Source organism: Apiospora hydei, assembly GCF_038363865.1.
Source record: "Apiospora hydei strain CBS 114990 chromosome Unknown utg000005l_segment0_segment0, whole genome shotgun sequence".
Taxonomy (NCBI): domain Eukaryota; kingdom Fungi; phylum Ascomycota; class Sordariomycetes; order Amphisphaeriales; family Apiosporaceae; genus Apiospora; species Apiospora hydei.
This window is the reverse complement of record NW_027117364.1, coordinates 3,685,946-3,707,198: the sequence shown is the minus strand read 5'-3', so window position 1 is coordinate 3,707,198 and position 21,253 is coordinate 3,685,946. Positions and strand designations below refer to the sequence as shown.

Sequence of the window (21,253 nt, the reverse complement as noted above, 5' to 3'; positions counted from 1 at the left end):
GTGTTGGTCAGAAAGAGCATCTTGCGACCAAGTACACGCTCCAAACGTCCAAACTGGAACGACTAGTAGCAACGCCCTTCTATAAAAGTCCAGTATACATGATATAGTACATGAAATCGGTCGGTCTTGCTCATGCTAACCGATCGAATAGACTCGTAAAGTGGTGTTTCCCCAGATGCTCGGATACTGGGTCCCCTGTGTTGGTGATGCTCCTTATACCAATTCTCTTCATTGCCCCTCGTAGTCTTCCATGCGCACTTGAATGCTATCTTCTGCGTGGTGTGTATCATATCATTGGGTTACCCCAGTTGAAGCACAGTATGCCGGGAAACGTTCGATTTGGCCCATTATTTGCCAAACTCGTGGTATGGACGGTGGGTGGTGATGCTGCTGGTGGTCCATTTTCGACTCGAGTATATAACCAGGCGCAAGGACCAATTGGCTTCGGGATATAACTTCCGGCTTCTTATTTTCCTGTTTAACTGTTTTGATCTCTTGTGCCTTTTATTTCTTCTCGCCATCGACGTCATCCTCGGCCGAGTATTCGACCGGCAGATCCATGCCGACCCTCCTCGCCGTAAGCCGCGTGCGCTCCTCCTCGTCCATGCCCATGCCCGGGTTGTAGCGCTCGATGAGCGTGACGTACTGGCGCTGCGCCTTCAGGTACTGCACGAACTGGTCGGTCTGCTCGGCGGCGATGTTGGGATTTTGTTGCTGAGAGGCGGCGGAGGCTTGGCTGGAGAAGGACTCACGGAGACGGTGGTGCAGAAGGGAGCGGGGCTGGTCTGGGCGCGGGGGCAGCTCGCGCAGGAGGTTGCGGTAGAGAGAGCGCATGGTGGCTTGCGACGACGACATGATTGCAATTGGGTGTTTGCGATTTGTATTGCTGGCTTCGGGGACTGAGTCTTTGGTGGCCGGGAAGAATGGGCGGGTTGAAGCGGGATTGCGACACACAAAAGTTGGAGCTTCAAGGTCGCGCCACAGGCCCGACGATTAGATGCGATAAGATAGAAGCTCCGGCGGTTGGGCGGGCAGTTAGGCCAGCCACAGCCTGCTAATAATTTAGTTGGAGCGTCTTGCAGCACCGTCGCAGAGTCATTGATTGTATTGTCGCATTGGATCCTTGTGGATGCGATACATGTCGAATTTCGAGAGCAATGCTGTCCGGCATTGACTACTCTTGTACATATTGTATTATTGCCCATTATGCCAGTATAGTGGCCCGCCTGGTTTAATCCCGACTTGTACATTACATCGCATGCGATTCCAGCATGGCGCCTCGCCAACTGAGGGCACTCTTGGCCATGCCACCTGCTCTGCGGCCCTTGCTGCTCACATCGCCCAATTCGACTGCACTATGGCCTACGATTAGAGGCTTCGAGATCATATGGCGCTCGTATGCCAGCCGACGACCTCTAGCAGTTGGCGCCTTCGTCATACCGCCGACGCCTAACCTGCCCTTGATCGAAGTCCCCGTCGAACAGCTTCTCGAGTCCCCCACCCCCGACAAGACCCTGCACGCCGACTTGAACGCCCTCTTCACTCGGAACCCCGCCACCTTCTACCACGGCACCTCGGACTTCTACTCACTCAAGAAGAACACCCAGGTCCCCGAGATCTGCATCCTGGGCCGCTCCAATGTCGGCAAGTCGACCTTCGTCAACGCCCTCGCGAACCGGCGGGGCAACGAGCTGGCGCACACGAGCGCCAAGGCGGGCAAGACCCGGGCTATGAACGCCTACGGGTTCGGCCCGCCGCTCCCGCCGGTCCAGCTGCTCGCCGCCGACACCGACGTCAAGCGGACCGAGGACATGCCCAAGCACAGCCTCTTCATCGTCGACATGCCCGGCTACGGCCACAAGTCGCTCAAGGAGTGGGGCAAGAACATCACGCTCTACCTCAACAAGCGCCAGTCGATCAAGGGCGCCGTCGTCCTGATCGACGGCGAGGTCGGGCCCAAGGAGGGCGACCTGATGGCGCTCGAGATGCTGAGCGAGGCCGGGCTCAAGACTATGATCGTCCTCACCAAGGCCGACAAGGCCAAGCATGAGGAGGTGCTGAAGAAGACTTGCCAGACCCTCTGGACCTTCATGCGCGATACGGCCGCAACGGACCCCGAGAGCGATTGGCAGTGGGACAGGGATTTCTTCGTGACGGCCGTGGGTGCAACAAAGAAGGAAGTAGGCATTGCTAGTGTCGACATTGCGCGGCTCGCAGTTGCACGCCTTGCCGGGCTAATAGAAGAGAAGGCGCGCCCAGAGCCCGAATACCCTAAGAGCTGGAGTGGGAAGGTTGTGTCGTTCGACGAGCTGGAGATCCGACAGACGCCTACGACAAGGTCACCACCAACCCCTGGTGTTACCGAGGCTACAACAACACCGAAATCCGACCTGGACGACAGCTCGACCTGGACTGATCTGGAACGTGCCGCTCGCGAGAAGTACCTGTCGCAAGTCGCCCAAAGCGTCCCCTCCAAACCACGAGATCCTGAGCCTCAAGGGGATTCGGGGTGGACGTCATTGGAGCAAGCAGCACGGACGCAGAAAGAAGCCCAGGATAACATTCGCGCACCTCCAGCCTCAGACTCTAGGCCACCTACGCGAGCAAATGCGTCCTCGTTCTCGAGACCCCCAGGCGGATGACTCCTCCCTCAATATCCAGACCCTCTAGGCGGGCAGCTCCCTCGCCAAACCGGCGTACACAGTCACGAGGTCTTCACACAACTGCAGCTCTCAACCGGCCGCCGCGAGAACCGAAAGAAGTTAAAGATGTCCGACATCAGACTGTGGAAGCCGAACTCGCGGCGCGCTATGACCCGGTCCAGGATGAAGAGTCTAAGAGGCTTCATAGCCTGGCCCAGCAATATATCATCGAACTACGAGCTCGGAGCCTGCCGAACGTCAAGACGCGCCTCAAGTCCTCGAAGCACGATCCCAGTAAAGAAAAGAAGCCGGCGAATGCCGGTAGCAGTGCGCCTTCGAAAAAGCGCAACGCCATCTTCAACCCCTCGTGACTCGCAAGAAGTTCACCCCGGAGCATAAGAAGAAGGTGCGCGAGAAGGGCAAGGCGATGAAGAAGCGCGCTCTCGAGATCGCCGACGACCGCGTCGAGAGAGAGGAGCGGCGCAAGCTGATCCAGGCCGAGAAGGAGCGGCGCGCGGCCGAGGAGGAGGCCATGGGGCGGGCGCGGCCGTCGCATTCGCACGACGGTGCCTTTTCTCGTGGCGGTGACGAGGATGCGGACGATCGGCCGAACGTGGCGGAAGAGCGGCTGGATAGCCGCTCGTTCGCCGAGTCGTTTGAGCAGATCGATACGGCGCAGCGGCAGCTTAAGGGCAAGAAGGCCAAGGCTGAGGCGAAGAAGCAGAAGAAGGCGGAGCGGATGATGAAGGATCGGCCCAAGGAGGTGGTGGAGGAGGATCCCTTCCTCGCCAAATTTGCCAACGTCAAGTAAAATGAAGCAGTGGACGAAACGAACTGCTCGATTTATCTCAACAGTACTGTTGATGTAACTGTCACATCGCCATGTAGCATATAGATTTAGAGTCACGTCCAAGAGAGGACAGGATTGCACATCTCCGCTGTATATTATTAGCCTCATACTAGACATATACTTATATTACCCTGGCTCGCGCTCCTCAAGATGCATCAGACACTACTTACTTATCTCCTTGGCTGCTATATACTGCTATTTGGTCGCGTGCTCCAGGGTATTGCTCGTCGCTCTGCCAAGCGTGGCTATCGCTCGCTCCCTTTCGCGAATACGTTTGCGGGGTAGATGCAGCTCTACTCCCAATCACAGTGGCTAATTGCTGCATCCATGCAGCTGCTATTGGACTACTCTGCTCTGCTGCTGCCCCTAAAGGGCTCCTTCGACTGCTATCTTCAATAAGGGGCGCTTCTGGAGGAAGGCCTGTGACCTCCTAATGGCCTGTAAAGTGTTCCGGCTTCCCCGCTTGGACCAGGAAACTGTATGCGAGCATGTCGCTTGAGGACGTCTTGCATCTGAGCGGCTTGGTCAGGAGTCTGACCGTCTCGACCTCATTATCTATGCCCAGTTAGAAAGAAGTGACGTGCGCCTACATGGAGCAACATGTAGGACTCCCGTTCGCGAAATGAAAGGGGAAAGGGCGATCCTGAGACCCCCTCACTTGAGTAACAGCAGCTTTGGAAGTTGACTCGACCTCAGAGTTCGGGCTACTCACGTCATGTTTTGGAAATACAAACTCCAATTCATCAATCTCCAACTTATACGGCATACACCTCAAACAAACAACAACCTCGTCTATCTGTATCCCTTTGGGTGAATATTCGATAAACACCTATCATCGAAGTCAACCAACAATTGCTACTATGGCGCCAACTGCTGTTCATGTTGAGCGAGGCTCGACCGGCAATCCTGGCAAGCCACGGATCCTGGTACCGGAAAAAGTGTCACCGGATGGCCTGTCCATGCTCACCTCGGACTTCGAGGTCGACCTGCGGCCCGGGCTTTCCGCCGACGAGCTGCTGGACTCCATCTCCTCGTACCACGGTCTGATCGTCCGATCCGAGACCAAGGTGACGGCCAAGATCCTCGCCGCCGGCACCAAGCTCCGCGTCGTGGCCCGGGCCGGCGTCGGGGTGGACAACATCGACGTGGACGCGGCGACGGCGCAGGGCATCATCGTCGTCAACTCGCCCTCGGGCAACATCGTGGCGGCCGCGGAGCACACGGTGGCCCTCCTGCTCGCGACGGCGCGCAACATCGGGCGTGCGGACAGGACGTTCAAGGAGGGCAAGTGGGAGCGCGGCAAGCTCGTCGGCGTCGAGGTCGGCCACAAGACGCTCGGCATCATCGGGCTCGGCAAGGTCGGCATGAAGGTCGCCCGCATGTGCGTCGGGCTCGGGATGAAGGTCGTGGCCGTCGACCCTACGCGAGCGCCGACCTGGCGCGGCAGGCCAACGTCGAGCTGGTGCCGACGCTGGACGAAGTGCTCCCCATGGTGGATTTCTTGACCATCCACACTCCGCTGCTCGCCAGCACCCTGGATCTGTTGGGCGAGAACGAGCTCAAGAAGATGAAGAAGACTGCCCGTGTCTTGAATGTTGCACGTGGCGGCGTTTACAATGAGGCTGCCTTGCTCAAGGCATTGGACGAAGGTTGGATCGCCGGGGCCGGGCTTGATGTCTTCACGAAGGAGCCGCCCGAGGAGGGCAGTGTGGCTGCGCAGCTGGCGAAGCACCCCAAAGTCGTTGCCACGCCTCATTTAGGTGCGAGCACTGTCGAAGCCCAGGAAAATGTCAGTCTCGACGTATGCGGCCAGGTGCTTCTCATCTTGAAAGGCGGCCTTCCAACAAGCGCCGTCAATGCACCGCTGATCTTGCCAGAAGAGTACAGGAAACTTCAACCCTTCGTCAAATTGATTGAGAAGATGGGAGGTCTGTATACACAACACTACGTCGGCGCCAAAGGCAAAATGCTCGGCGGCCGCAAGTTCGAGCTTGTGTACCAGGGTGATCTGGCGTCCATTACCAATACGCGGCCCCTGTTCGCAGCTCTCGTCAAGGGGCTGGTCTCGACCATATCCGATTCTGGGGGTCGGGATGTGAACATTGTCAACGCGAACCTCATTGCGAAGGAAAAGGGGCTCGTCATCAACGAGATGCACACGCACGAGACGAGCGATAGCCAGACGTTCGCCTCACTCGTGACCTTGCGCTCTGTCGATAAGGACAAGCGGAGCGAGCAGGTCATTGAGGGATATGTGTCGGGCAACACAGTCTACATCTCGAAGCTGGACAAGTTTACCGCTAGCTTCACGCCCGAAGGCACACTGCTTATCCTGCACAACTACGACGAGCCTGGAAAGATCGGGGGCGTGGGTACGGCGCTTGGGAAACACGGAATCAACATCCGATTTATGACAGTCGCGAGCTTGGAGTCGGATGGAGAAGCAGTTATGGGCAATCTGACCCGAGTTGACTCGGCCGTGGCTGGGGTAGAGCCCGCTGCCCCGAACGGAAAAGGGGGGCGACGAAGCGCTTATGATCCTAGGGGTCAACGGTGTTGTTGGAAAGGAGGTCGTGGAGGACCTGAAGACTGCCGAGGGCATCTTGGACGTCAGTCTGGTCCAATTGTAGATGAAAGTACCTAGGTACGCAACTCCTATAGGCCGCACTACGCATTCTCAACAATGCCGCATGGATTAGACCTTGGTGGGAAGCACAAGTAGATACACGCAGTTGTTTCCGGAACAAATTGGTTTACATAAGACGCTGAGAAGGATGTGAATCAAAGGTGTCCCACTTGAACTATAAATACGATGTCGTCTAGATGTAACCGGGAAATACAGGTCATGTTCCAATCCCAGGAATCAAACACCCCCTTACCAATACGACATTAGCATGTCGTGCAACTTTCTAGGAGGGGCTGTCGCTGTGGTCGGAGAAGATGGAAGGTGCATCCGGGCCAACTTTTGCCTGGTCTGCAACTGCGACGTTTCTTTTCGATTGCACAACATGGAAACAGCATTGGAAGGGAAGGCCTGCATTTGGGAACAACGCCGCCAGCGGCAAGCAGATTGGTGCGACCAAGGCCAAAAACAACAAGGACAAGTGGCAGTTGGAGACAGTTGCAGTCTCTCCCAGGTCGACCTTGGTCTGCTTGACAACTGCCGAGTGTTGGCAGCAGCAGTCTAGCGGAGCGCTTTATGCAGGACTCGCGGTGCATTTGAGCAAGGTGCGCAGGTGCGCATCCGACATGCGGCAATTGCTCGAGCGAATTCCCCCCCCAAGGTAGGCGATAGCAAGGAGACATTTTCCGAGCCTGAGAGCCGAGGGTGGATCTGTGTTTCGAGCCGCGGGCCCAGACACAGACAGATATACTTTTGCTCTCGTTTCGGTCATCGGTTACAAGAGATCACCAAGCAGCGAAGATCCGGTAACAAAGGGATGCGCAAATGCAAGATGATCGCGCTTCATCGAAGCCCCTTCAAACCCCGGCCCAGCTGGAGATTGGAAGCCTGCCCGGCAGCTAAGGGTGAATTAATATCCCCAACCTGCCTCTTCCACCAATCAGCTCAGGCAGACGGTCATCACCGCGCGCCCGCCTGCCCGCCGCGAATTACCGTCCCCATCTTACCAAGGCCTGCACTATTTCCCAATTCTGGGGAAACCGCTGCTAGTTCGCCGCACCTCCACTCAACCTATTGGATCACACATCTGCCGAAACCTCCAATCCAACTCCGTCGCGGTTGGTGTCAGCAGCAGCATCACTTCAACGCTATCTGGCCGCTGTCCAGTCCCAGTCTCAGTCAGGCACGACTAAGCGGCGAGCCCGTTATTCCCATGCTCCTCCACCTACCGCTGGCCGCGGTCATGCGAGTGACCCCACCCCCACATCCACGCCAATGACGTTGGAGAGCCGCGCATCCCAGTCTACCATGGTGGCCCAGACCCCGGGCTTGGAAGCCATCGTCGAAACAGCCCTGCTGGGCGGGCTATGAATTGAATGTATTATACGCAAACGCATGGAAAGCTACGTCTATGGCGACCGGCATGTTCGAAGGCGACTTCATGCCGAGATGGTCTCTATCAATGTACTTCACTCGCAGACTCTCAGTGCCCTGGTCTTTGACATGCATTGCTGGCCCGAGTCACGACCGCCGGGCGTCTTCAGGCGGAACGAAATGAGGATATCCCATCGGCTCGGTTGGACCACATACCTGGCAAGCGGCCACTAAGAAGTGGCCTTCCGATAACCCATATACAGTATCCAGACTACATCCGCACCTTGCCGCGGCCACCTAGTACATGGCCAGTCTCGACCAAGTGTCTTTATATCTGAACATCCGTCCCTACCCTTCTTGATTCTCTACTTCTTTTCATTTACTTCCTTATTCCGGGTTGCTCACTTCGTCGTACTTCCTTACACGTGACGGCTTATCTTAAGGGGTTTCAACAACCCACTGTAGACCGCCGAGACCCGAGGGCCTTCATCCACCCAGCGGCACTCATCCCCGTGAAAATTGGACCGAGATAAGAGGTACACAACATGGAACGAAACGGCGAGTCCTTTCATGGCGGTGCCAGCAGGTCGATTCTTCTGACCGTCATCACTCAGTACTGGCTCCCGATCATCATCGCGGTGACACTAGGGTGGCTCGTCAAAAACAGGCTCAACCGCGGCTTGAATCAGTATCCAGGGCCTTTCCTGGCTTCGCTCACAGACTGGTGGAGGTTCTGGGATGTCTATGGTCAACGACCAGAAGTTACCCATCAGCAACTGCACGCCAAATACGGCGATGTAGTTCGGCTAGGCCCCAACTCACTTTCGTTCGCCGATCCCAAGGCCCTTAAGACCATATATGGTCTCAACAAGGGATTTGTCAAGGTAAACCCATCATTTACCTACCACCTCTACAACGCCAGGTAGCTTATACTAATTCGCATACTTCAGTCTGATTTCTATGTGGTTCAACAATCCGTAGTCAAGGGACACAGCCTAGCGTCCCTCTTCAGCACAACAGACAATGATTTTCATTCGCAGTTCCGGCGATGTGTCAACGCAGCATTCAGCATGTCGGCGCTGGTCCAGTACGAGCCTTTCGTCGATAATACCACGAAGCTCTTCTTGGATCAGACAGAACGACTCTTCGCGAACAACATAGACGGATGCGACTTCACCAAGTGGCTGCAATTTTATGCTTTTGATGTGATCGGCGAGATTACTTACAGCAAGCGGCATGGCTTCATAGAGAAGAACGAGGACATTGATGGCATAGTCAGCTATCTTAGCAAACTGTTCCTCTATGTTGCTCCTGTGAGTACCTATTTCCTTACATCGTACGATAAGACGTGTCTAATGAGCTACAAGATCGGACAAATCCCATTCCTCGATCGTTTTTTTCTGAAGAATCCGATCTACTTGAAGCTATCACAGTGGGGTTTCATCGACTCGACATTCCCCGTTGCGAAGTTCGCCCGCACCCGCATGGCTGAACGCCTAGGCCCCGGCTACCTCAACGATCCAAAGGGCCCTCTCCTCCCCGTGGCGGACGCCAAGGTCGACACGAAGTCGCCCGACCTGCTCTCCAAGTTCCTGGCCGCACGCGAGGCGCGGCCCGAATTCATGAGCGACACCCTGGTCCAGACCATGGCCGTGTCCATGGCGTTTGCGGGCTCGGAGACGACGGCCATCTCCCTCGGCAGCGTCTTCTACTACCTGCTTCGCAACCCAGCGGCGCTGGATTCGCTGCGGAAGGAGCTCGATGAATTTGCACGCCGCGGCGAGTTCTCGGACTACGAGACGGGACTCGTCACATGGGGCGAGTCGCAGAAGCTGCCCTACCTCGACGCCTGCATCAAGGAGGCGTTCCGCATGCACCCGGCTGCCGGTCTGCCGCTCGAGCGTATTGTGCCCCCTCAAGGCGCCGAGATTGCGGGACACTTCGTCAAAGGTGGCACCATTGTCGGATGCTCGGCGTGGATCATCCACCGGCGGCCCGAGATCTGGGGCGAGGACGTCGAGGCCTACCGTCCCGAGCGCTGGCTCGTGGATGAGAAGACGGCGGCGCCGGGCTCTGCCGAGCGCGATGAGCAGGAGAAGAAGATTCGCGAGATGAACGGTATGATGTTCCAGTTCGGCATGGGTAGCCGGACTTGTATCGGCAAGAACATCAGTCTGCTGGAGATCTACAAGGTGGTCCCGAGTCTGTTGCGGCGGTTTGAGGTAAAGTTTCCCCTTCACACTGTCTATCCTTCTGCCGGTGTTTCTCGCTAACGCATGTGTGACTTTTAGATCCGGTTCAAGGACCCCAATGAGGAGTGGAAACTTGTCAACGCTTGGTTCGTCAAGCAGCAGAACTTCCAGGCTATGTTCGAGCCCAGAGAGATGGTACGGTCAGAGGGCTATGATGCTGAGAAAGTGGCGGTGCCAGCACACGCCTAGATGAGATGTGTTCTATGAGAATTGTTCTAAGGCATTTACGATAGACTGCAAGGTGTCCACACATGTTGAACGAGTACCGATGGGCAATGCTGTGTACGCGGGATTTCATGAGCGGTATATTAGTTCATGCCAAGTTTCTCCAACACGAGTTAAAATCGTGGATATAGGACAGTCATGGGGCTGTCATCAGCAGTGGATATCAGAGGCATGAAAGCAATGTTGATCTGAGTGAGCAACGGGGTATATATATGTAATAACGAGTAGAATACAAGAAAGGGGCAATGCTTCATTGAATGATCTAACCGAGATTTCGTCGATTCCGTCGCCCCCCACCTGGAGCCAACAACATGTAGTCATACTCTGTACATCGTTCATTAAAAGAGAGAAAAGGGAGGTCGTGAAAAAGAGAAAAGAAGGCATTGGTTGAATTAATATGTATAATGACGGGCGAGGTGGGTGAGATCGGCCGCAGCGCTACCAAGACCACAGGTAGCCGAACAGTCGTTGCCGCAGTGCAGAGAAAAGATGCCATAGTACCACACCGAGCTCCGTCTAGGAGTCGTGGGCCATTGCCTGCGTCGCTTCGGTGATGGACCTCAGCATGCTGCAAAGAGACAACAAGCGCGCGTTAGTAAACACTCCTCATCTGGATAGTTTGAAAGGGAAGTCGCGTCAACATACCGCTGGTTTCTTTCCCGCATGTCGTCGTCGATCTCTTGCATCTGCTTGAGCGTCACGTTACACTGCGCCAGCTACAGGTAAAATGCACATATTAGTTGCTACAGTTACGAAGGAGCACACTGCGACTGGGTTGGGCGGGACTGGCGGGTGGGAGTGAGCAGGTGTTACAGGTAGGTGTCAAGGGGGTTACAAGGGGGTCCTGCGCACCGAAGCCATGGCTGTTGAGAAATTTTCGGGCTCCTCACCTTCGCCCGCGGGAGATGATGGGTCAGAGGCAGTGCCGTCCTCCGAGTTGGCAAATCTGCTCTGGGCAAGACCGCCCTTCGGCTTAGCCGCCGATGCTGCCTAAAACATACCTTCAAGTTAACCACGCATACATAGCTCGCACAGAAGGTCAACTAACCTTGGCCTCGGCGATCTCAGCGTCCTTGACCTTCAAATGTGCCTCCATCTCCGCAAATCTCGTCTTGATGTCGTTCGCCTCCTTGATGGCCCCTGCCAGCTTCTTCTGCTCCTCCTCCAGCGCCACAAATTTCGCGTTCATCTCGTCGGCCTCCTTCACAGCAGCTGCCAGCTTCTTCTGTTCCTCTTCTACCATGGCGGTCATGCTCTCATAAATATCTTTGTAGTCAACTTCGTGTTTCTTAATCTTTGCGTCAGTCTCGTTCTTGTGCGTTTCAAACTCCTCTTGGGCGACAGCAAGGTCTTGCTTGGTGGCCTGGTGCTGCTCAGTGAGCAGCGCCAACTCCTTGTGCTTGGCCTCGAGTTCTTGGCTGAGTTTTTGGGTCTCACCAGTTGATTGCTGGGACGCAGCCTGGAGCTTTGCGAGCTCCTCATCGTGTCTCTGTTTCATCGCCTGCAGTTCAGCCTTGAGGGTGTCGGCCACCGAGGTGTCTGGCCTCTGGTTCTTGACGGCATCGAGTTCCGCCTCAAGCTCGAATCTCATCATCTTTGCCTCAGCGAGCTGGCCTCTATAATCGTCCGCCTCATCCTTGGCCTTCGCCAGCTCCCCGGCAAGTTCCTCCTTGGCCTTCGCCAGCTCCCCGGCAGATGCCTCCTTGGCCGATGAAAGCTCAGCCGCCAGACTTTCGACCTGGCTCTGCGCCTTGGACAGAGCTTCCTGGGCAGCTGCGATCGCCGCTTCGTGCTCGGATGCAGATGACTGGTGCTTCAACAGATCCGCTGCCGCTGCAGCAAGCTTGCCTTCGTGCTCCCTCGTCAGGTCCTCGATGGCCTGGATGTGCTTGGCTTCGAGGGCGGCGATTTCGTCGGAGTGTGAGCCGGATGCCTCCTTCTTGGCAGCATCAAGCGCGTCTGACTGCATACCAATCAGCTTCTCAACCTCGGCAGAATGGGCTTCGTCGCTTTGTTTCTTGAAGACCTCCAATGCTTCAGCATGGCTCGTCTTGGCTGCTTCGATCTCAGCTTGGGCCTTCTCGAGGGCCTCCTTCAGGGAAGCCAACTCCTCGGAAGAAGCGCTGCCATCGGCCTCCTTAGCAGAGAGCTCGGCGGCATGACTCGCTTGCAGCTCGGCAATGCGAGACTCGAAATCCTGCTTGTTCGAATCCAAGGCGGCAGCATGGGCCGCGTTCAGCTTCTCGAGTTCCTCGGCCAGTTTGGCTTCACTCTCAGCCTTGGAAATCTCGATGGCCTTGGCATGGCTAGCCTTCAGCTCCTCCAACTCAGCAAGCTGAGTCTCCTTATCCGCGGTTGTACCACTCTTGGCTGCCTCCAGCTCCATAGCGTGGCTGGCTTGAAGGGCATCCAAGGCCTTTTGATGCTCCTCCTGGCTGCTCTGCAGGGCAGCCACAGCGGCAGCATGCTCGGTCTTGGCTGCCTCGAGCGCCTCGGCCTGGGCTTTAGCTTTATCGGCGTGGGCGCCATTCAGCTCGTCATATTTGGAGACGAAGTTCAAGTGAGTACCGGTCAGCTCTTTGTGCTTAGACTCCAGGTCTGCATGAGAACCGGTTAGTTCATGGAGCTTGGATTCGAGAGCTGAATGAGTGCCGGTAAGGCCTGCATGTTCCTTGGCCAATTCGTCGTGCTTGACCTCGAGATCTTGGAACTTTCGCTTGAAATGGGCTTCGCCTTTCAGACTTTCAATCTCGTTTTCGTAATCCTCCGAGATGGATTTGAGCTGAGCCTCATGATGTGTGATCGCGGTGCTATGTTCCTGCTTAAGCTTCTCGAGTTCCTCGGTTACGTCACCACTGGATTTGGCGGCTTCCTGGGCCTTGGTAAGGTCTTCCTTGAGCGTGGTGAATTCGGCCTGAACGGCGGCCAGCTCGGCCTTGGTTGATTCCATCAACTCCGTAGCCTCGGCAAGCTTGGTCTTCAACTCTTCTGACTCGGCTTGCGCAGCAGCCAAAGCAGCCTTATCTTGCTCGGAGGTAGCCTTGAGCTCAGCGAGTTCTGCCTCCAGCGCTGAGATCTTGGAAGTTGTTTCTGCCCCTGCACTCTCGGTCGACGATGCAAGTTCGTCAACCTTTGATTGGAGAGCCTCGTTGGCAGCCTTGAGATCCTCGAGCGCCTTTTCGTGGTCGGCCGCAGCCGCCTTGCTGCCATCGAGCTCCGAAGCATGATCAGCTTTGAGAGCTTCAACAGCGGCCTGGTGCTGTTCTTCGAGCGACTTCTGAAGCTCTTGGAGCTTAGAGGCGTGTTCCTCGGAAACCTTGGATAAAGCGCCCTCGTTCTCCTTCGCAATGGCTGCTTTCTCGGCCGTAATGGCCTCGAGCTGGGCCTGAAGCTCCGCAACCTTGCTATCATTGCCTTCTTGCGGGGCAGCCATGCCATTCAGCTGCGACTTATGAGCCTCGAGCTCGGTCTCGGCAATCTTGAGCTTTTCCAAAGCCTCAGCGACCTCGCTCTTCAGGGCTTCCTTCTCCTTCGCATTTTCGCCCTCCAAAGATTCGAACAGCTCGTCAATATCCTTGTCAGCAGCATCTCCGGTGTTTTGGGTGCCTTCGCTTGCGGTTGTCTTGATCTTGTCCTCAAGCTCGCTGATCTTTTCGTGGGACGAGGAGACCTGAGTCTTCAGAGCCTCAATCTCGGTTTCTTTCTCTGTCAGCTGCGATTTCAGATCCTCCACAGCTTTAGCAGACTCCGCGGCGACAGTTGACGACGATGCAGTAGATGGTCTTGCGACGTGTCTGGCAGCTGTGGTAGTGCCCGTGATGCCAGCTGTCGATAGACGCTTTTTCGCATCCGCAACGGTGCCCGTGCTGGAGGTAGTTCGAGTAGCAGATGCCGCTGGTCGAGTCGATGGGGCGCTAGTAGAGGACATTGAAGCCCTGCTAACAGTGCTGGGTCGCGGAGAAGCAGCGCTGGTAGCAGACGCAGCGGGTCGTCGCGTAGATGTGGTCGACTGAGCAGTAGGAGGCCTAGCAGGCTTTGAGGGCGATGACGCCGTCGCACTGGGGACCGTCGATGTGCGGCGGGCAGCAGCGGAGGTCAGAGTTGATTTTCTTCTCTCGTCCTCCGACACGGACGGCTGTGACCTGTGGCTAGACAAGGTTCCCGCAGGCTTCTTCACAGCGGACCCGGCCGGCGGTCGGGTAGGAGGCTTGGCCATGCCGGATCCTGTTTTCGCGGCCGTGGTTGATGTTCGCGACGCGGCAGTGGTACCAGATGCAGCGGGCCGGCGAATGGTGGAGGTGGCCGATCCAGCAGGGCGCTTCGTGGCAGTCGATCCTTCAGGTTTGGCGCCATTGGCTGTTTTCTTCACTGCGGGTTTTGATGCCGGTGCCACCGTCTCTGCGGCAGACTCGGCGCCAGTATCTGCGCCCGTACCAGTGGTGCCAGTCGTCTCCTCCCCTGAGAGGACAGACTCGTCATGCTGGACAACCTCGAAGCCTTCGGACTCCGACATGTTTACAGAATATTGAGCCGGGTGCGATGGTCGTAATCCGTACAGAGAGTTTCGGAAGGGGGTAGGTGGTGTTTGCAGCTAGTAATCTCTAAATCCAGTCCCCTGCGTTAGCTTGTTTGTTGAAGCGGGTAGAGTCTATTGTCCACCGCGAAGAACTATATATTAGAGGTTCGTTCGTATGCGAGGGAATGGGGAAAAGCTGGAGGTCGGGGGCACTGAGAAAAGACGCCCAGGAACTAGAAGCTGCTGGCCAGTTGCAGGTCGCTTCCCCCTCATGTATAGCTGCCGGGCCAGTCAAGCAAGCAGGGTATGATTGGCAGCGGCAGAGTCAATCACAAGGGGGGGCGGGCGGGCGCGCAATTGGTGGTTGGCTGGAGGAAGGTGCTGGTGGCGGTGGTTATCCATTATTTACTGACCTGTCAAGATCCCTTCTCTTCTGCGCGGTGACGGCGCGACGGAATCGCGACGGAAACAAAGAGACGGTTGCGTTTGGAAAACGAGGGAACGGCAAACGTACGTCACGGAAACCGGGAAAAGAAGAGAGGGAGAAAGGGACGGAAAAAACCAGGCAGTCGGGGTCCTTCCTTGCTATATCCTTCCTGGAGTTGACTTATTGAACTTGCAACGGTGGCCGAAAGGAGAAATCGGATTGTACAAGCAGCAGTCCAGGTAGATCGCAAGGACAGAAAAGACGTACGAATAGTAATTTGTTTCAAGAACTAGCTTGAGCAGGACGGCAGGGTCTGGGTTCGATAGCGCAGGAGGTTCGGGGTCGGTGGCTCAGTGGCTCAGTGGGCTCAGTGGTCTGGTCAGGTCAGGTCGGCTCGGGTCAAGTCCCTGTTGGAGCTAGGCCTGACCAAGGGGGCCATTCCAATTAAAAAACCGACAGGGGTGCCTACTGTGCAGAACTGGGCTCGGGGGCAATCGCGAGTGGCGGGAAACCGTGGGATGGATGGGTTGACGTTAGGAGTAGACAGTACTGGGCAGATCTGGGCAGCCGACGTGGCGTGCTCCAGTGCCAGTTTTAATTTCCTGCTCTATATCCAGGCCAGCGCTAGCAGATGTATCACAATTGACCCAAGCTGGCCTTCGATGTTGGGAGCGTGATGCTATTCTTCACTGCTCGCAGGTCACAAGCAAAGTCAGCCCATGCTTACATAACATGCTATTCATGCACGCCGGTTTCAATTGGCATCCGGCTGTGTCAGACTGAGCCAAAGAATCAATGCCATCTGCCGTGCCAGCATATAGCTTCATGTACAAGGACCATCCTGTGCCTGCTGTGCTGCGACAAGTACATGCAGCCTTGTATTTGAGGTGGCTTAGGGGGTAGCTTAGGAGGTAGGTAGCTTGAGGGTATTGATTCTAGGTAGGTGGGGTGCTTTTTTAAGGTGACGGGAAGCAATCAAACTTCAAGTGACAGCTGATATCTGGCGCTGCTTCTTTCAGCGCGTATTATGCGCGAGTGTCGCGACTTAATCTGCACTTGTTTTCTTCAAATACTTTTTTAATTATTCATGTAGACACATACGCAATTCGATTCATTGGATTTTCTGTAAACAGCTCAAATGTACAATCCTCAGCCATGCACGAAGCTCTAAATAATGGAGGCTCTCTGGGAGTACGAACGGCCAAACCGAGAACACGACCTCTAGTAGTGGGGATTGATGGCAGTTCAGGGGACTGGCACGCACGACCCCCTTACCCAAGAACCCGACCTTTGTTTACAACGGCCGAGGGTCCGAGATGCAGAACAAGCAGCTATCGTGACACAAGACACGGTCGGCTTTTACGACATCCTATATCACGCGGAAAGTCAAATTGACACAAGATGCATTATATGAGTAAAGCAAGCTGCATTTCCTAGCCTATCTAGCCAAACGGAAACACGCTTCGCAGCAACATCAAGGGGTATCTTCAATGCTTCATAAAACGTCATCACCTAGCCAACGCCAAAGCCAAACGTATTGCTGCTGTGGGCTTCCACCGACCAAATCATTCCCATTGGCGCATAATCGCTTGCACCCTATTATGGACCTCTTCTTCGCTCAGCGAACCCTTGCTTCCGCGGCTCACAATGGCATGCAGCAGCTCTCGTGCCTTGTCCACCGTTTCCTCTCGAGTATGCCCGATCACAGTAGCCGTGTTGTGCAGGCTCGGCAGTCTTGGGTTCGGAGTGGAGAAGCTTGTTATAAGCTTTTCACACAAGACTTGCTCTTCCTCACCCCGCCACACAGTCTCTTCAACACCAATAGCTGCGGGTGAAGACTGCACTTGCTGCGAGACAGCTCTCTCGCGACGCTGTTGTTCTTGATGGCTGGGTACGTCTTCGTTCCGACTTCGCCTTCCCTCGAACTTCCTCCCCTGTTCTTGTCGAATGAACTGTGCAACCTCCTGATTCCGGCGTCGCCTGGCCTCGACCTTTTCGTCCCCTTCCTGCTGCCTCTGTGACTCCAGCTCTTCCTGTCTTCGTAGTTCTTTTTGTCGATCGGCCTTCTGGAGTGCTTGTGACTCTTCCTCTTGTTCCAGTAATTCAGGGGCTTCGGCCAACTGTTCACGAAGTTGCTTCATGGGGGTTTCGAATTCTTCCCTTATATTCTTCCATGGTGCAGAGTCTTCCATTGCTCGTAGCTCCCTGATGAAAGGCCTATACAGCTGCTCAATCCATCCAGCCACTCTTGCTAGGAGTTGAATGGAAAAGCTATCAAATGAGCTGCGCCGCTCATTCTTGCCGCAGGGACCCCATATTCTCGTAAGAAGCCGGAAAATCGTGGGAATATGAAGGCTGGCTATTTCTTCTGTCATCTCCTCCCGCTTCTCCTTGCATTTGCTTAGCGAGCTTTGCATTTTTGAGAATGAAAGTCTTTGGTCCTGAATGAAGATAATGCAATTATGAAGCATGGAGAAGCAGTATTTCAGGAAATCTGCATGTTCTCTGTACACCCGGTTTTGCTTTTCTTGGGATGGAACTATCAAGGCCGACCGGATCAGGCGCTCCATCTTTTCTGTAAAATGGAAAAGGACCTTTCCTACAGCGGTGACCGACTCGGAACCCCCTCGTAGTCTGCGTTCCCAATCATTGTGCAGCTTGGTTTCCCAATCGAGAAATCTGCCATCTGCATCTTTTGCTCGTCCCACCCAACCCTTCCTGTTGATGATCTTACGAAGGGTTTCGAGGTTTTTTGACGTGAGGAATATAGTTGTAGATGAAGGACTTTCGGGGGTTCGAAAAGAAGCGAGTCATTGAAGTCACCTGCTCTGGAGCAGAACCTTTCGACGTCTTGCGCCAAACACTCCCGGGGAGACATGTCACCATACTCAATGTCGAGATTAGACTCAACTTCAAAGTCCACATCAGAGTCGATATCCATGTCCTCAGTATCGTCTTGTCCACTTCCTTGGCTTTTGGCTCTGCTGACGTCGCCAGCTAGCTGAGCTCCCAATATCTCGGCGACTCGGCGCGACTGTTCAGCATTGGGCACACTTCCGCCATGATCTCCACGATCAGGTGAGTCTGGGACTTCGTAAGGATCATAATGGCCATGCTGGATGTCTGACATGGCAATAGCGTCATTGTCATCCTGGTGCGTGCTCGAGTCGCCCTCACCCAGAGAATCGTAATAGTGACTGTCGTTTTCTGGCTCGTTCTGTTGCATGCTATGCTCGTCGTCCGGTTCGAGCGCATCTTCTTTGCTTCCACTCTGGTCAGGTCCTTCAATGTCACCTGAACCCATCCAAGGCATTGCTTCAGCTGAAAGATCTTTATCCCCATCTATGCCGATGTTTGAGTAGGCGTTGTCTTCCGCATATTCGGCATTGATTGGCGCAGAACCTGAAGCCAATTCTTCTTGCTCGGAATCGTCCAGTTCAGGTTCATGTTGTTCGGGGTTCTCCTGCTGGGGTCTTCCATATCAAAGTCTTCCTGCTCAGGGTACTCAGGTTCAGGTTCTTCCTGCTCCGGCTCTTCTTGTCTAGCTTCTTGCAGCAGTTGCTGGCTCGGTGACGGGGGCGCTTCGACTGGCTTTCGCTTGAGCATCTTGCTATTCACCAATTCGAAGAGCGCGAGGTCGACTTCGTTATCGGACGGGGAGTCCCCGCGGACACGTAGTGAGGCCCTATTGTTCGGGGCAGTGATCGCTCGCGAGGGTGCTGGTGAGGCAAGACCTGTGTCTTTCCGAACCTCAGGTTGTGAACGACGTCGCAGAGGACTTGACGCAATGACATTGTTTCTAGGCCTCTTAGCGCTCGGGTTATGGTCGATGGTAGCATCTTCGAGGTGTCTTTTGAAGGGGCGCGACGGCCTTAGGCTAGGCCCATTGGCGCCTGCGACGACCTTATGCGGCGAAATGTTTGCGGGGATGGATTCATTGTCGTCATTCTCGTCGTCTTCGTCGTCACCAGAACTCGCAATATCGTAGGGGGTCGGCGCGGCTGTGCGTGCTAGTTTTGGGTCGAGAGTTCGGTACGGGGCCATGCAGTCGCGCACTGCGCCTTGTGCTGGAGGGTGACATCTCATCGGCGCGGCAACCGGTGTAAGTCGGCGAATACCAGGTATAGTCCAATAGTTTCCAGGAGGTATACGCAATTGCAAGCCCCTTATTCAAACCATGAAAAGCGTCTGGAATATAGCAAACGATTGCGACAGGACGCGCGCAGCGAAATTATTCGCATTGCCCTGGCCAGAACACTGGATCGCCGAGACGCATGAGGTGCAGCGATTGTGAAAGTTGGAAGTATTGATGTAAATAAATCGGCGAGGGTCCGTGCAGTTACCTGGACAAAGTGCTTGTTCTTGCCATTGTTCGTGGTGGGGTTCAATCGCCGGACCCACTCAAGCTTAACTTCAATTGCCTTTACTTGACGTGGGGTAGCTAACATTGGAAACAGCACTGCCAGATCTGTACCAGGTAAGCGTCCTGCTTGGGTACTGTTCGTCCATCATACACCGGCACTACCATCAAAACGACGACATCGTACCAAGGTTAATCTTCTTACCATTCTTGAACTGAGGCTCTACCAGAAAACCCCAGTATTTCTCTCCTTATATCGGGATGACGACGATGGCCACGAGCCAGGCCACACCTGGGAGGTTCCCGGCTCTGGAAGTGCTCGATCCCCGCGACGCCACATACCTTCATCAAGCCCGCCAAGCGTATAAATGAGGGTCCAGATGTCAACACCTTCCTCACGACCAAGGCATATCGCGATATTGGCATCTTCGTGATGCAACTGAACCGAGCCATGTGTCCAAGGAAAGTCAAGGACGAGAGTGGGAAGGAGAAGACGGAAACTTTCCAGATCGGTTCACAGTACGAAACACAGCCCGTGGAATCTGTACGAAAGATCCAGGAATTGCTGGCCAAGCTGGATTCCATCATCGACGAAGCTCCTCCGGATCCCGGCCCAAGGCGTTTTGGCAATGTCAGTTGTCGCAAATGGCACCAGTTAGTGGAGGAGAGGATCCCCACCCTACTTCGAGACCATGTTCCCGAGTCTGTACTCAAGTTCGCTCCTGCAACTGGATCTGCAACGTCTGCAGAGGACGAACTTACGTCATACTTGCTTGGCTCATTCGGTAGCGCTCAAAGACTCGACTATGGCACCGGCCACGAGCTGAGTTTCCTGGCGTTCATTGGCTGTCTGTGGAAGCTTGGGGCTTTCGGTGACGGAAAGGCACACGGTGATATCGAGCGGAGCATCGTGCTAGGCATCTTCGAGCCTTACCTGAGAGTGGTTCGGCGCCTTATCTTGACGTACACTTTGGAGCCTGCTGGATCGCATGGTGTTTGGGGCCTCGATGACCATTCATTCCAGCCCTACATCTATGGTTCGGCGCAGCTCACCCGCCCCATCACTGATGAGGAGCCAATGCCTTTAGAAGGCTCTGTTCTACGTGCCCCGAAGCCCGGTCAGATCGTAAAGGCAGAGATAGTCGACCAGGAACGGAAGAGGAACATGTACTTCTCTGCCGTCGGTTTTATCAATGATGTCAAAACAGGGCCATTCTGGGAACACAGCCCCATGCTGTTTGACATATCTGGGGTAAGAGACGGGTGGGGAAAGATCAACAAGGTAATATCCATCTCAGTTCTCGGGCTTTCAGTAACTAATATCCACCCAGGGGATGATCAAGATGTTCAACGCAGAGGTACTATCGAAGTTCCCAGTCGTTCAGCACTTCACATTCGGCTCTCTGTTCTCATGGGAGCAAGACCCAGAAGCACTCGCACCCCAGCAGTCTGTTCACATGGCCAACCAACCCCGTGTACCCATCTCGGGGACTATGCCAGCGCCAGGTGGTGCGGTTGGCATGGCTGCACCGTGGGCGCAAGCCACTTACATGCCACCCCCTGGGCCCGGAGTACCGTATTCCAGAATACCTCCTGCCGGACGGCCTACAAGCAGACCCGGACCACCTGACTCTCAACCAGGTCCGACAGGCTTGCCAACGACACGGGCACCGTGGTCAAAGTAGCTCTAGGGTTTTCCTAACGAATCAGTGAATGGAGGATACAGGCACTGCTCAATCGATATACCTTTTGGCATCAACTATTTCTCGTGATCGAAATCGAATTCACATGAAGTGTGGCTGATGTGTGCGTGGCAATGATAAGCATTCACATTCCAAGACTGCCGATTTTCACGTATTCATACAGCCGTATCGTTGCCTCGGTGCAGAGCACACATTTATCTTGCAACCCACCAGGCCCTATAACCTGACCTCAACGATGAGTCAGGTTACGAATTAGCCACTTTTGCCAGCAAGGTTACATA

At 55.0% G+C, this 21,253-nt stretch overlaps 9 protein-coding genes across 9 annotated transcripts; 5 read left to right on the top strand and 4 right to left on the bottom strand.

Moving 5' to 3' along the window:
- Positions 1-504: 504 nt before the first annotated feature.
- Positions 505-855, bottom strand: PG997_006626 (uncharacterized protein; the record flags this gene model as incomplete). Its single annotated transcript, XM_066810941.1, has 1 exon — positions 505-855. One exon carries the CDS (start codon positions 853-855, stop codon positions 505-507), a length of 351 nt encoding a protein of 116 aa, XP_066669864.1.
- A 416-nt stretch (positions 856-1,271) lies between these two features.
- On the top strand, positions 1,272-2,642 carry PG997_006625 (uncharacterized protein; the record flags this gene model as incomplete). The annotated part of the gene is made up of 1 exon (XM_066810940.1): positions 1,272-2,642. The coding sequence occupies one exon, from the start codon at positions 1,272-1,274 to the stop codon at positions 2,640-2,642; it is 1,371 nt and encodes a 456-aa protein (XP_066669863.1).
- A 427-nt stretch (positions 2,643-3,069) lies between these two features.
- Positions 3,070-3,453, top strand: PG997_006624 (uncharacterized protein; the record flags this gene model as incomplete). Its single annotated transcript, XM_066810939.1, has 1 exon — positions 3,070-3,453. One exon carries the CDS (start codon positions 3,070-3,072, stop codon positions 3,451-3,453), a length of 384 nt encoding a protein of 127 aa, XP_066669862.1.
- Positions 3,454-4,352: 899 nt separating this feature from the next.
- On the top strand, positions 4,353-6,122 carry PG997_006623 (D-isomer specific 2-hydroxyacid dehydrogenase; the record flags this gene model as incomplete). The annotated part of the gene is made up of 3 exons (XM_066810938.1): positions 4,353-4,904; positions 4,940-5,980; positions 6,009-6,122. 3 exons carry the CDS (start codon positions 4,353-4,355, stop codon positions 6,120-6,122), a joined length of 1,707 nt encoding a protein of 568 aa, XP_066669861.1.
- Positions 6,123-8,034: 1,912 nt separating this feature from the next.
- On the top strand, positions 8,035-9,930 carry PG997_006622 (cytochrome P450; the record flags this gene model as incomplete). The annotated part of the gene is made up of 4 exons (XM_066810937.1): positions 8,035-8,373; positions 8,416-8,802; positions 8,857-9,711; positions 9,781-9,930. The coding sequence occupies 4 exons, from the start codon at positions 8,035-8,037 to the stop codon at positions 9,928-9,930; spliced, it is 1,731 nt and encodes a 576-aa protein (XP_066669860.1).
- An 867-nt stretch (positions 9,931-10,797) lies between these two features.
- On the bottom strand, positions 10,798-14,479 carry PG997_006621 (uncharacterized protein; the record flags this gene model as incomplete). Its single annotated transcript, XM_066810936.1, has 2 exons — positions 10,798-10,956; positions 11,015-14,479. 2 exons carry the CDS (start codon positions 14,477-14,479, stop codon positions 10,798-10,800), a joined length of 3,624 nt encoding a protein of 1,207 aa, XP_066669859.1.
- A 1,995-nt stretch (positions 14,480-16,474) lies between these two features.
- PG997_006620 (uncharacterized protein) lies at positions 16,475-18,222 on the bottom strand (the record flags this gene model as incomplete). The annotated part of the gene is made up of 2 exons (XM_066810935.1): positions 16,475-17,638; positions 17,695-18,222. The coding sequence occupies 2 exons, from the start codon at positions 18,220-18,222 to the stop codon at positions 16,475-16,477; spliced, it is 1,692 nt and encodes a 563-aa protein (XP_066669858.1).
- A 29-nt stretch (positions 18,223-18,251) lies between these two features.
- Positions 18,252-18,953, bottom strand: PG997_006619 (uncharacterized protein; the record flags this gene model as incomplete). The annotated part of the gene is made up of 1 exon (XM_066810934.1): positions 18,252-18,953. One exon carries the CDS (start codon positions 18,951-18,953, stop codon positions 18,252-18,254), a length of 702 nt encoding a protein of 233 aa, XP_066669857.1.
- A 602-nt stretch (positions 18,954-19,555) lies between these two features.
- On the top strand, positions 19,556-20,954 carry PG997_006618 (serine threonine phosphatase 2A activator 1; the record flags this gene model as incomplete). Its single annotated transcript, XM_066810933.1, has 2 exons — positions 19,556-20,551; positions 20,601-20,954. Coding segments are annotated over 2 exons (1,350 nt in total), but the record flags the coding sequence as incomplete, so codon positions are not given.
- Positions 20,955-21,253: the final 299 nt, after the last annotated feature.